The 14,947-nt window shown below is 40.9% G+C and overlaps 1 protein-coding gene across 1 annotated transcript in view; it reads left to right on the forward strand.

The window, feature by feature from the left end:
- The window catches only part of csmd3b (CUB and Sushi multiple domains 3b), a 346,686-nt gene that overhangs the window by 200,211 nt on the left and 131,528 nt on the right, over nt 1-14,947 (forward strand). The window contains exon 8 of the mRNA XM_077547793.1: nt 10,244-10,451. Coding sequence (XP_077403919.1) covers nt 10,244-10,451 — 208 coding nt within the window. The remainder of the gene's footprint in view (nt 1-10,243; nt 10,452-14,947) is intronic.

Raw genomic sequence — 14,947 nt, forward strand, 5'->3', positions numbered from 1 at the left:
ACAAACGAGCAGAGCAGAATAACAACTTTAACTCGGGTCTTGTTTGATTTTAGGCGTTCATTCAATCGGTTGTGCGATGCTCAGTACACATTGGATGGTGTATCCAAAAATAAACTAAAATTAAGAAAGAAAAATCTCTGCAATTTAGCATCAATTATGTGTCATGAGTACCTGGTTCTGTTTGTGGCTCATGATAAACATGTCTACCGAATTTTGTATCAATGTATTATTATTATTATTATTATTAATATTATTATTATTTAAACTTTACTGTGGGTGAGTGAATTTTGGGTGATGATGTTAAAAACCCCAAGAACCGTTTTTTTTTTTTTTTTTTCAGGCATGTTAAGGTCCGGATTACTGTCAAACAAACAAACAAAGATAATTACTTGTTTGTGTATGTAAAACAACCACAACCCTTCTGCTTGCTCAATGCTAAGCTAACACACAATTCAAAGGGCCATAGACGTGTAGTATCCACAGCCATGGTGTTAAACCTTTAACCAACTGATATTTGAATACAAACTACAGAGCAACACATGTAGACAGACAATGTAACCATATTCAGGCATGTATGCTTTATTTTATGCGAAAAACGTACTGCAGTTTACCGAGTCACTTACAGTATTTGCGAAACTCTTTTTATTGGTTTGTTTTCCCTCCATGCCTGTTTTAAACTGCCTCCGGTGGACGCATTGTGCACAACAGATGGTGCAGCAATATATAAACATGATGCGCAAAACCTTTAATTCTTTACATCCTCTGTAGTTATGTTACTATGTTTTGCAAAGTAAAATAATAAATGTTGCTATAATGCTATATTAAATTCATATAATATTCATTTCAATTCATTTGAATGGGGACAGGTGAGCTGTAAGTTTTTTTTTTATTATTATGAGAGTTGCCATAGAACAAATTAAACTTGTATCTCAAGGCACTAGTGTCCCTACACCATGTGAGGAATGGGTTCATTGTGTTGAAAACAGGACAGGAGTATTGTTCTGGAATATTTAAAAAAAATAAATATACACTGTATTATACCTTTTCTTGATGGCTGACAGGCTGTTAAAAAATAATGATAAAATCGGGAAGCTAAAAGAGATGTGTTTTCTTCCTGCCATATAGGTCAGGTTCAATAAACTTGTCACAAAAAAAGCGACAGAAAAAAAAAATAGCTGCCGTATCGCTTTGGTTTGCTGTCACTTCCCCTGCTTTTTACTCGCGCCCGAGAACGAACAATTGGACGAGACGTATTAAAGTTGACCTTCTGTTTTGTTTCAAGTCTCTGATGACTCTTTCTTCTGTCCGTCATCTGATGGCGTTTCATCACAGTCTTGTCAGGATTACAAGATGGCCTTCTCGTGTGCCTTGTAGGAGATGCCACCAAAATCAATGTCCACTTTTTTTTTTTTTTTCCTGGAGAGCTCAGTATTGTTCATTCGGTAATTTTACCGATTTGACATGTCATCATCATTGCTCTCCTTTTTTATTTTTATTTTTATTATTATTATTTTTTTTGTATGTGGGTGATTATGTGTGTGTGCGTGCGTGCGTGCGAGTGAGTGTGTATTCATTAGTTCACCTAAAACCTATTGAGAAAAAAAAATCCCATACCGTTCACCTAAACCGAACACTTCCAGCCAGAGTCGTGAGGAAGTAGTAGCCCTGGTGCTTAAGTGGAGAGTGGAGAGAAAGATTTGTTTGTTTGGATCGACAATGGGGGAAGTCCAAGGAAAATTGTCACGATACAAGTTGGGAAGTATTTTTATTGGCATCCCTTAACAACCACAGCGTCTTTATGGATACACTGATGGAATAAAATGGAACATTATACGCGTGCTTGTTGTGTTTTAATGACACCTTACAGCCTGCATAAACCGTAGCTAGCCTCAAAGGAATTGCGAGGATTTAGACAATTAAAAGTTGTATCTCCTTTTCTTTATTTTGCGAGACGTGTGGCATTTATCTATCAAATCCTTTGTGGCAGCGTCTTATTAAAGGCGGCTGTATTAGCTGACAGCAATCTGGTAAGAATTCACACGTCGGAAAACACGAGTGACACTTCTCGGTGCGCCGTCTTGATTTTTTTTTTCTTCCTTTTTTGTTGTGCGTGACCTTTTCCTGATGCGACGAATGCTTTCTTCTAAAGCGCTAAAAGTTAATGGGACCCCGGGGACGTTACTTGTAACAGCCCATAATAAGTCATGCGGTGATTAGCGTTGCGTTCATTGTGATTTCTCTTTCATTATATGCTTCACTCATCGGACACTTCACACCTGCTTTTTGTAGAGATTCAATTTTGAAAAGCTGGATCAAACATGTTTCAACTGCCTCTACACAGTAAATTCTGTAAAGTAAATTTGACTCCAAATAGACTCAGTTTTAGATTAGGCTAATATTTACACTTGGAAGAGAGTAAAATAAAGAATTGGGAAAAAAAATAAAAATCGCTCAAGGGTTGAAGAACAAACTCACGACAGTACCACCTAAGCACAGCAGGAGTAGATCGGCTGAAGGTCGTGAGTTCGTTCCTCAACACTTGACTGACTTTTATTTATTATTTTTTTCAATTCTTTGTTTTTTTTTCTCTTCCAAGTGTAAATAATACTCTAAAACTGAGTCTATTTGGTCACACACTAAATATAGTCAAATTTACTACAGAATTTACTAACAGGAGAATTTTTATTTATTAATTATTATTATTATTATTTTGCGTTATCGACCTGGCTAACAAACAAATCTGCAGCAATTTGACACCTTTGTGGTTTATAGTGTTATGGCAAATTTCCGTGGGTTTGTTTTTCCGCGAGAAAGAATGAATCGGTGCCATGGAGATGAGTGGATCCTATCCCATTGGGGCTGCGATGCGTACGCTCCCGGCACGCATTATTTGTTCAAGATGTCACGGATGACATTTAACACTCACAGATAACGGAGGTCTCTCTCTGATGCTGTAACCCCCCCCCCCCCCCCCCCCCACACACACACACACATCCTCATACACAGCTTAAACGTGTGTGAGTAATAGCAAGGGAGATGTGCAGTGCAGGACAAATGAGCGGTAGAGACAATCACTCACAACTTCAGGAGTTTATCGTCGGGCTTGATCATTTCGAAACTCTTCTCAACACCCAAATGAGAAAACGGGGGGACGCTTGATTCATTCATCTTGATCCCCCTCCGGATTTAGACAGACGCCGTCTTGTCTCTTTTGCTTTGTTTACCCTTAACTTGTGCCCCGCCTCTTATCGTTCTTCTCGGCTGAGATAATTTCCAAAAGCGGCGGGGGTGGCGTTCGCTCAACGACGCAGAGAGAAATGAAGCGTCGGGACGCGCGCCAAATGATTGATTCTTCAACCGCAATCGCTCTCGTCGGATCGTTTTACTCGAGGGGAACATGGCAGCTCGTAACAAAAAAGGTTGCGGTGAACGGTGGCGTCTCGCTGTGAGGTGTTAATCACGGGCCTGTTTCACGCAGGGAACCCCTTAAAAGTGGCGCATCGCAGCCGTAGCACAAAATCCGTGGATCCTTAAAAAGTCTTAAAAGGCTTTGAAGCCATACATCTAAAAATAACACCTTCACCTCCAGATTTTTTTTTTTAAATAAATCAAATAAAAATAACACCTTCATTTGCATTAAAATGTCTTTATGAGTAGTAGAAAGAAAAAGAAAAAGTCAAAAATAGTTGTTGTTTGATGGTTTACAATTACCGTCACATCTATGCTCGCTAACTCCCGTTAGCCCATTTGCGGCGTTTCCCATTGGTAGCATGAAGCTAGCGAGCCTTTATAAGATAACATTTTATTTGGTGTACCAGTTTAGTGTTTAAGTATACAATGTTTAATTCTCTTTTGTTGAGTGGTAAATTAAAAACAAGTCAATTGGCGATCTGCCGCTGAGGCACTTAAAAAATGAACTCTCTGCTTTCTATTCAGTGAGCTCCATAAATCACGGGGGTTAAACAGTATCACTAGTTAGGGAAATAACCATAGCGGCATAATGACACGCAGATTTTATCTGACTTGGAAATTGAATGTAATCAAGGGTCAAACGCTCGCGCTGTCGGTATTAAAAACGCCATCCATCATTGACGTCGTCACGCATCTCCGCCATACGATGGAGCGTTCCATCGCTTTCCTGCCCTAATTGGGCTAAATGTCGGGCGAGTTAGTTGAGTGGCAGACAGCAGCTGCTCCATGATTTGTGGACAGATGGTGGGCGGCACTGAAGGTCACTGCGCCCACTCTGTTTATGTGCCAGCGTGGCAGAGATGTTGTCACTTTTTCTGATGATATATAGAGCTGCCGAGCGAGGGGCGTCGACTGGTGAGCTTTTTGACACGATTGAGCGTGTGAAAGATAATATACTGACTTATAGTAAGAGACTAAATTTTGTCTGGCGTAAACGCATAATGCCTGGCTACAGATGGATAGCGATGTGTTTATTGCAGGGATAGGTTCCATATCCATGATGCAATTGGTGAAAACCTGTGAGATAGACCATATTAATTCATTTGCTCCCAAAAACGTATAAAAACGTTTTTGTTTTTTTTTGCTCAAGCATACAGAAGGCTTTAATGCAGCCTCTGACCTGAAGAAGTCGCTTAAATCAATGGTAGTTATTACAAAAAAAAAACGCCAGCAGGTGGCAGTAAGGTATAAGAGATCAACCAGGGCCATGTTGCAACAAGCTCTTTTCCCCAGTGTTTTCAACAGGAATGTGAATAATGATGACACTTAGCTATATTATAATGCTAATTGCTGCAAAAAGGAAACAGATACAAATATACTTTTTTTCCTGAGGAAAGAGACTCTAATCTTTCTTTTGGTAGGTTCCATGTTGTTATAGAAATAGAAGACAATATTCTGTGGGCCTTGCAAAATCTGTCAAAATCCATGAAAACAGCCGGGAGCGAAAAGGGTTGCTTGAAAATGGCTGCGAGTGAATTAAATTAAATTAAAATTTAATTATTTTTTTGATTTTTTTTTTTTTTCTGGAGAGCTCAGTATTGTTCATTCGGTAATTTATGTCATCATCATTATCAAAAAAAAAAAAAAAAAAAAAAACATTTTACAATTTTTACCACAATGAATATCCGTTTTAAGGTGAATATTCTAACTATGGCGCCCACACAAGATGACAAATACTCAAAATATATTGTAACTTAGTCTCACCCATCCATCTTGTATATGAGGTTCAAGTTTGGTAGAAATTGGGCAAAACGGTCTTCTGAAACCAAAATGGCAGACTTCCTGGGTCTTTTTCGACAGGTTCTTGAGTTCTTGTTTTTTGTCGCTCTACCCATCATGGTGATTTTGGCGCTGAATGTTGAAAAGATTTGTTATCTGCCTGTAACTCAGTATCATGATGTATGTAGACTGTGTAGCTATTTGGCGAAATCAAATATGAGTATTTTTGGTCGGGCAGGGGTTGGTTGGGAGGAGGGCGTAGAAGGCCAGATGGTGTCAGATGGCATCAGATTTCTCGCGCGGTACCAATCCAAGTGGAAACGGACTGCCGACCCCCCCCCCCCACCCCCACCCCCACCCCCCAAAGTGAGGCAGACGTCTTTCCTGGAAGTCGTGATGGGGAACGTCGGCGAGCTTCAAGGAGCTGCTGTTCAAGAATGACCCATTCGACTTTATTATTGAAAATGGAGCAAAAATGACATGAAAAAAATATATACTTCTACAAATTGTGTCTGGAGGCGTTTGTGGTGTTTATTCAACTGCAAATAGGGCGGGGGTGACCAGTTACATTACATTTTATGTTAGGTGAAGAGGACAAATGAAAAGGGCTGTTAGGGAGAAATTCACTGCCGTCTTGCACATATAGAGTCCATTTAATTATTCCCAGAAGGTAAACTCAGGAGCAAGCAGCATTGGTCTGGCCTGACTGATGGCTATACATGGAGCAGTACCACACACTACGGATGGAGAGGTTGATGGATGGCTGGGTGGATGTAGATAAGAGAGCAGCAGGATGGATGAAGCCTGAAGTCCGGGAGAGGAGAAAAAAAAAAGCAGATGATATAGACGGGCAGTAATCCCTTCACGCTGACAGCGGCTGATTGAACCCGCTGTGTTTTTGGAAATTGTGCGCCGGGGGATCGGCGATTTCACCGTGCCAGCGATGCAAACAAGTGAAGGAATTATAGCGGTTGTGGTGAGGAGTGGAGAGCTAAAAAGAAAAAAAAGTATTAAAAGCAATCAGCAGCAAGAGGAGCAAAGAAGGGGAGATCTTCAGGAAGCACGCAGCGAGACGGGGGGGGGGGATAAAGAAGGAATACTCCGATGACGGATATTGATGACAGCGCAGTGGGGGGTTTATGGTAAATGCAGACGGGGATAAGAAGGCTAAGAAGCAGGAATCAAAACCCTAATGCCTCGTGAGAGGGAAGGGATGGGAAGAAAACACCTGTGTGGAGATTTACGCTGGGATTCATTATTGTCCGTTGGTCAGCAAGATCCACATTTGTTGTACAAGATCATCTATGAAATCATATTAAACAATATGAGCGGTGATAGCGGGGTTCAAAAACCAAATAAAAAGGTGCCGCCAAATACAGTGTAGAAAAACAGAAGAGAGAGAAAAATAGCAGTCAATATCCGACATAACAAGGCTCAGGAAATATGCTTACATACTCCACAATTTGTATTTTTATTTTTTCTGACAAACTGACTGTTTATGTTCGGTGCTGCTGTTTTGGTTAGCAATGGTCCTAATCCGTATTCTCTTGAAGAACTTGCTCTGTTGTATTTTTTTTCTGGAGTTTTTGGAAACACTTTGTTAATGCCAGTTTTTCACACCTGGATACGAGAGACTGATGAGTTTGCTAACCAGAAAAGCAGTCCCTACTAAGGCATGTATAAAGAAAAAAAAACTTTCAGAGGAATTAGAGTATGGAGCGTTGTCCCATAATGTAAGTGAGTCCCTGTGCCTTATTCTCTAAAAACAGTTGAGTAAAAATTAACCCAAATATGGACCGATCTACTACTTGGGTCAGTTTGACCCAACTTCCTGTTTTTTTGTTTTTGTACGAGATAACCCTTTTTTGGGCGGGAGTTGTTTTTGGGGTTGTTTTCTGCAAAAGAACACAGAAAGTTGTTGGGTCCATTTTTATTTTATTTTATGCAAATTGATCTATTGCGGACCCAACTGTTTTTTGTTGTTGTTGTTAAAAAAATAACCCAATATGGGTCAAAAAGGGACTCACCAATTTTTTTGATTTATTCATTTAACAATTATTGTTATTGATTATTTGTTGCAGTTTTTTTTTGTGTGCAAACAGAACACATTTTTCAGTTTAGTACCAATAACCCATTTTTTTTTAGGGTACTTTGGTCCCAAAACCCCCAAAACAAAACATTTTTGGGGTTGTTCATTTTGACAGAATTTTTTGGGGTTGTATGTAAAACCCCAAAAAGTTGGGTCAGCTCTTTGTTGTTTTTGACACAACAGTTTTTCGAGTGTAAAAACAATCTTAGCCTGTGCAGAGATGATTCCATTCATCTCTTGACACACAGTCACTCCACAATGTTGTGTATGAACCGTGATTACCACCCAGTGTTTTATGGCCAGAAGACACGTTAAGACAGTGGCGGTTGGGGAGGGTGAAGAGCTGGTACAACTGCGGGAAAAGGTAAAGCAAAGGGCAAAAGTGTGGCCCGCTGATGTGATGTGAAACGACACAGCCGCACACTGAGAACTCCATCTTGCGGGTCAGTGCTTAGGTGCTGAAACACAAGTTCAGCCTCCCCTGGTTGCGGTGTGCGGTACGAGTACACCACTAAAGTGAAGCTGGACAGAAGAAAAAAAAAACTTGCTGATAGATTAACTCCCGTTGGCCCCCGCCCTGAAACCACAGTGGTAAAGTCGGTCCCTCCACCTCTCCTGTATTTGATAGCACAAACACAGCAATACCTAAGGGGATGTTTCCTAATACAACAAACCGCAGTGGTGTCCATACAGAATGCAGCAGGCGTCGGTGCCGGTGTCAGACACTTTCTCACCTTCTGCAAATTGCCAGGTTGCCATCCCACTGACGCGCAGCTATTCCGGGTGACTTCAAGCCCCGAGGTGTGAAAGCAGCTTACAAAAAAGTCCATAAGGCTATCATAGTGATGTCGCCACAGGTAGATGAAATTGACGGTTTTGTCTCAATCTTTTCTTCAAATAATATCGTAATTACAAACCTGACCTTTTTCCCATTGACAGACTCGTCTTTTTGTTTATTTTTACTGGACACTGACATCTTAAAGCAGTACCTGTCAGGTACCCAAACACTGAGCCTCAGTCCATTACTTTGCCACAGGCCATTTGCTTACAAGAGTGGCTGAACATAAGATTTTTTGTTATTGTTATGAGAGTCTGAAAGAAAAAAAAAATGACAATCAGGTTGTCCACAGGCTAGCAAAAATGGGACACAAACCCAAACATGTTTGAAGAGCTTGAGTGAAACTTAAATGAGACCAAGAAAGGAAAAAAAGAGATCTATTGAAGAGACAATATCAGCAGTTACATATATTGCTCAAATAGATGACTCCATCTTACCTTCAGGAAAATATACGGAAACTACTCATGCCCACATTTGCACTTATGTGCAATACAGTCTTCAATGAATCGTGCATATTTTTGGGGAATGAGAGCATACTGGAGAAAACCCATACAAGAATGGGAAGAACATGTAACCTCCACATGAGAAGGAACTGAACTTCAAAACACCGGTGCCCGGTTGTTCAATTCTCGGTTATTTTAACCACGTGTTAAAATATCAACCCGCCCGTTACCAAGTCGACCATTAAATATGTGTTGTTCAAAACATGGTTACTCACGTTGTTAAAGTAAACTGAGTTTTGAACGGTACTGTTAAAGTTAATGGTCGATTCAATCTACTTAACCAGTAATTAAAAAATAACCGAACTAGACTAACTTGCTTCCCACTACAAGACTCTGCTACCAACATTAACCCATATTTTTCGAAATACTATTCAGAGAAAATAGCAATGAATAGTTAATTTCGAAAAACGTAAACAAATGACGATCACAAAAGCTGTTATTCCGATTTGTTATTTCTAACGTGTGTTTTTTTTATGGTATTCAACAACAAGGCAACATTACGTCTCATGAACAAATAAACACATTTCCCAGCATTTAGCTTTGTTTTACTTTATATTGATGCACATCTTCAATACATTTGACACAAGCTAAGACTGGACCCTAATGCTTAAATCCTGCCTTTTATTTTCCCTTCCTTTCATCCCACGTCTTGTTTTCTTTTTCCCGACCCGTGCCTGTGATCTATTCCTGACTCGTCCCGTGCTGTACTTCCTGTCTGCCGTGCGAGTGTGTGCGTCTGATCTGTTTACTGTGTTTACGCTTGATATTTTTGGGTGGGGGTGGGGCTTAGCCACCCTGAAGGCGGCACCCCCTGTGGCCCGCCTGCAGGGTGTCGCGCCTTTGCCGTCGACGTACCCATCAGCCAGTGCAGTTTGACGCTTGAGTTGTTTCTGCCGGGAAACGTGAAAACTGCACTTGCTGGTGTCTTCGTCCTCTAAGAATGTGTTGTCTTTCTGATTTGCCTCCTTAGTGTCTACACAGTATCTATAAATTATACCGGTATAATTTATAGTCACAGTGGAAAAATGGTTTCAACATTGTATCTTTTTCCACTGGGGCACCAATTTAAGCAACAGTTGCTAACTTTTAACTGATGCCCCAGTGCAGCGAAAAGGTCCAATGTCATCCAGTGCCCCCCCCCCAGCCCCCAACCCCGTCCTCTGTATAAATTGTATGTTTATAATTTATACCGTGTGCACAGCGCCGATCCATGTGTCTTTATCTGTTACGCAGCAAATCAGCCAATAATCGCAATCTTTTTTTTGTAATTGAGGAGAGAGAGTGTCAAATGTCATTTGGGTGTCGACCACAGGAACTGCAGCCTACCCCCCCCCGCCCCCCCACCCACACAACAAAAATTTATATTAGCAAAATCAAATTGATCATTAAGAACAATTGGCAACCCCATTTCTAACATTGAAGCAGTATTGGGAGAGAGAAGGCGGGGCGTTGGGCTGTCATGCCTGCTTGGTGTAGTGAAAATGGGTTTCACATTCCATTTTTTTTCCCTGAATTGACCCACCCGTCTAAAAAAAAAAAAAAAAAAAAAAAAGTCCGCCCTTCAGTCCCTCCTCCTCTCCCTAACCCAGGTTTTTCTATTTGTCACTCTGATTTGATTGACAGCTGAGGACACATGTGGGGGCACTGTGCGGGGCGGCAGTGGGGTGGTGACCAGTCCCGGTTACCCCGGCAACTATGGTAACCAGGCCGACTGTACTTGGATCCTATTGGCCGAACCCGGAGACACCATCTCTGTCGTCTTTACAGACTTCCACACCGAGGAGAAGTATGACTACCTGGAGGTGGAGGGATCCGAGCCACCAACCATCTGGTGAGTGACGCGTACCGTTACGGTGCTTAATGTTTGGAGAACTGATTTGTTGAAGGTGAAATGTTTTTATTTATAGTCAAGTAGAATTACTTTTTTTTAAAAAAGCAAATTTCCCATTGGACATACAAGAGATCGGGACTTAGTCGACTTGTTTTGATGACTTGAAATAAACTAGTAGACTTGAGACTCGGGCCATGACTTGATTTGAAACATAACGAGGTGCTTTATATGCCTACAAGTTAAGTCATTTGACCACTAATATCATTATCGGACCCAAGTGGTCTCACTTTACAAAGACCAGATACTGCAGGTAAGGACTTCACAAAAAGGCAAGATCATGTTGCTGCCATAGGAATGGAACACTAAAAAACACATTTAACAACAATCTGAATAATCCCTTCCAAGGTCAAATTAAGGTCATTTGAAATTTTGAACATTCTTAACTGTCAATACATGTCAAAATAGGTCATTATTTGTGACATATCCTGTCCAAATCTTCGAGACGGTGGTGTGATTCCACAATGAGCCTCACATATTTGACTTTATTTTGTCAAATCCAAAACTACCTTTTAAAGGTGCAGTGAGCCACATTTATACGTTTAATGCCGTATCGACCTGTGCACCTTTTCTAATGATCTGCAAATTGTCACACAGCCGTGTTGGTTTCAGTAATAAAAGGGTCAGATTCGTTTTACAATTAGAACATTTTGAGGGTTGCTATGCATGTGTATTGTAGACCCACAAAAAAAAGTCTCCAAAAGCCATTCCTCGAAAATCGGTCTTTGTTAATTAAAAAAAAAAAAATCAGCATCCGAAGTTCTTTACATCCAGCAACATAAAATTTGCAGATTTTTGTTGGAAGGCGCGATTTTAAGGTCAATTTGACCATTTCCAGGGTTTCTTCAAAGACAAGCTAAAAAAAATTCAAACCACATGTATTAGATAGATAGGTGACACTAAACTGCAAAAGTTTTGTTGACATTACATTAGCATCTTCATACCCGGTGGTGAAGTTTGATGACTCATCATAAACCCCAAAACTCTAATAACTCGTTTTGAGAGTTTCTGATCTCATTAGATGACGCGGGCACACTGCACCTAATGTGTATTGGATTAAGTGAGCCTACTTGAATCAATCTCCCGACACCCACTTTTTTTAGCCTTATAACCGTCTCAATTCCCGCGTTACGGCTCACTCATTTCCCCCCAGAAACGATAAGTCACGCCAACTATGTGTCAAAGTCCACACCGATCCGGCTGAATGGACTACGGCGCACAACTGCAATCCCCGCTCGCATTTATTTTGCAAACATGAACTTTTCAACCCAATTCCAGACGCAGGCTCGGTAGAGATGTGAGAGTTTTTGCGTAGGAAGTAAACTAACAACGGCTCCCCGGAGACATCAGCACATCCCGTCCGCTGTTTAGCCTGAAAAGTACTCACTTCTGTCTTTATAAAGAATTGTGTCAACACAACATTTATGTGTGCAAACTGCAAACCAATTTTAGGTGGCAAAAATACAGCAACAGTGAAAGGTTTACGTTTGATAAATATTTCGACAGCATTCACAGAAGGTGGAAACCGGGCATACTGCTATATTCCTCTAAATAGTGGCCAGGGGTCACAAATCGACAATATATTATTAGAACAATTTAGGAAATGCAAAAATCGAGAAACACTCGGCAGAACAAATCGGTCTGATCAAAATCAAATCAAAACAAGTTATACGCAGCCTCAAAGTGTGGTTAAGACTCCCTGCTTCTGAGAGACTTTACATGATTCTGTAAGTGCTGCTGTTTTGGTTAGCAAAAGATCAAATGATTTCAGCAGTTATAGTTTAAAGGCGCATTGTGCCGTTAAAAAAGATGATATTCAAGTTTTTTCTACATCATGCATGCTCCCATGCTGTGCAGATGAGTACGAAGAGCCCTTACTGTTTTACTCTGACTGCACCTATCAGCTTTTTTCTCCCCTTTATAGTAGAGTGTGCGCTACTACATCTCCTCTTGCCTCACAATCCCCAAAGTGACAGCAAAATAAATCTTGAAAACTCCTTGGGTGGTCGCCAGTTTACTTGGGTGGCCCAGCCAAATATTAAAGTAGCACTTAGGAACTTTTCAACCTTAATAAAATATGTTCACATCTCTTCTGATGAAACATCGACTTAAAAGTACTTGAATGGTACCTTTGCCATGGCCTGAGGGGGTCTGTTTCATTTTTACTGGCGCTAAGCAACTTTGAGGAGGATGGTAGGAACACTGCCACGCAAAAAAAACTACAATTGTGCTGACTGCTTTATGGCATATGTCAAAAGCTACCCCGTAGGAAAGGACAGTCAAGGATCAACATTGGCCCGGATTTCACTGGCTCCAGTGAGCTAAAAAACGACGCAATGCAGTGTCACCATAATCAACGTAAATTGAAAGTTCCTTAGTGTTGCTTTAACATGGTGTGGGAAACACTTGTTGGTATTGTATTTGTATTGGGACACATTGTCAAGTTTGAGTCTGCCTTTTCTCAGCATCCTCTTATGCATTTTCCGGCTTTAATTATTTCAGGGACTCTGATTGGCTAAAGCAGCATGATGGGTAGGGCTTACAGTTCCACCTGCCCAAAAACAATCCGCTCGGATACCACGGTTGTGTTCGGAGACGCAAATAAATGTAATTTTCACAAGGGGGGTTGCATATGAGTAACGACGTGTACCTGCACACGGATGCTAATATGCCCCTAAAAGCTGTTCTCAGCCCATTCTGCCCCCCCCCCCCCCCGCCCCCAGATCAATGACACACTAATAGCCTGCGCCGTGATTAAATCAACAGCAATGGCCGGTCAATACCCTAATTTGCCAAAAATCGGTGAGCAGTTGGGGGCTACGAAATATTGTTACGAGTGAACCACCTGACAACTCACAAAGGAATTTCCCATTTTATGTCAAGGAAATCTAGCAGAGCAGAGGTGAGACAATAACGGATTTGCCTTCATACTCGGTGAAGCAGCATGTGGCTCATTGCCCAAGATTAAATGTGTAATCAGTGCTCATGTAATCATTAAATGATTGTATGTTTTAGTTGAGTATAAGTGGGAAAGACTTTGTGTAAAATCCTTATACGCACCTCATGCATGCATGTAAACAGATGCCCACCATCATGTAATGAATATTTTGTGTGACTGCCCTCCACACACACCACAATTAGTTGATGTTTGTCCTTTGTGTCCCCTGTAAAAAAAAACTGCTGAGGCCTCATGTTGACAAAGCGGCTCTGTTGACTCTGCTCTTCCCATCAGCCAGCCCGGAATTCTTCAAAAATTCTGCCCCCGGAGCCAATTTAACTTAGCAACATGAAATTCGGTAGCCACGGTTATCATGAGTAGGCACATAAAAAAAAAAAAAGACTCAAGAGCCCATGGCTGAAAAGACAAAGGGACTCAAAGCAGCCATTTTGCGGTAACTATTGCCTTTTCCAGAGGACTTAAACAGAATTGTCTTCAAAACAAAATTCACCTGCTACCAAATTTGTGCCACATATACTAGACACAAAAAAAAACGTACAGTAGCTGCTAACATGAATCTAATAACTCTACAAAGCCAGTGAAGTCAACCATTTTGGTTTGATGTGGCCATTTCCAGCCGTTCTTCAAGATTAAACTTAGATTAAACATTTTTTCTAATTGCTACCAAATGTGAACCTTGTGTATTTAAGTTTACAAAGTTTGTTGTCTCTAACAACTCAAAACCTTAAGAATGCAGCTCTACTGGTCAGCTCTTGATCAAATTTACTACTTTAAGAGGTACAGCCCTGTACCACAAGATGGCGGCCAAGCACTGCTTTCCTATTAGATAGGACTGTAGTCTGACGAAATGAAGTTCCCGCCTCTCACTTCAACATAGATCCTTTGCACCAAGATGACACAAGATGGCGCCAAACTTTGATATTAGATTGGTTTTTGCACATAATGAAGGATAAGATCCCAAATAATCCCCAAATAGACTAATTTGTGTTGGATTAGCCTTTTTAATAATTAGATAGGTGATTTGAGTAAGTCCATTTTGTCACTGTGACCTGTCCTGGCTCGGCATCCTTATGTCTAGCTGCCAATATCTCGTTGAAACCAGTTAAGACTATTGGGTCACACATTATCACATGGACTAGGCTGAGCCGCCCTCATGTGTGTGGGACGGCCATCTTGGACAAATTATTAGACTTTCTGGCATCCGGTAAATAGCTTAACTCAGAATATGCAGTTTTTAGAATAGGTAAAAGGTATATAGAATTTTTTAACCTAATTCCGGTTACTTAATTCTGTCTGTTAGCGAGAGCCACTACATCGTGATAACTTACATTGATGTTTCTGCATTTGGCAATTTATTATTATATTATATTATTAGTATGGGATTTTTTTTAATGGGCTTTAGGTGAACTGATGAATGCACACGCTCGCACGCACGCACGCACACACACACACACACACGCACATACACATACTCACCCAC

This window comes from Vanacampus margaritifer, chromosome 17, assembly GCF_051991255.1.
Source record: "Vanacampus margaritifer isolate UIUO_Vmar chromosome 17, RoL_Vmar_1.0, whole genome shotgun sequence".
NCBI classification, from domain to species: domain Eukaryota; kingdom Metazoa; phylum Chordata; class Actinopteri; order Syngnathiformes; family Syngnathidae; genus Vanacampus; species Vanacampus margaritifer.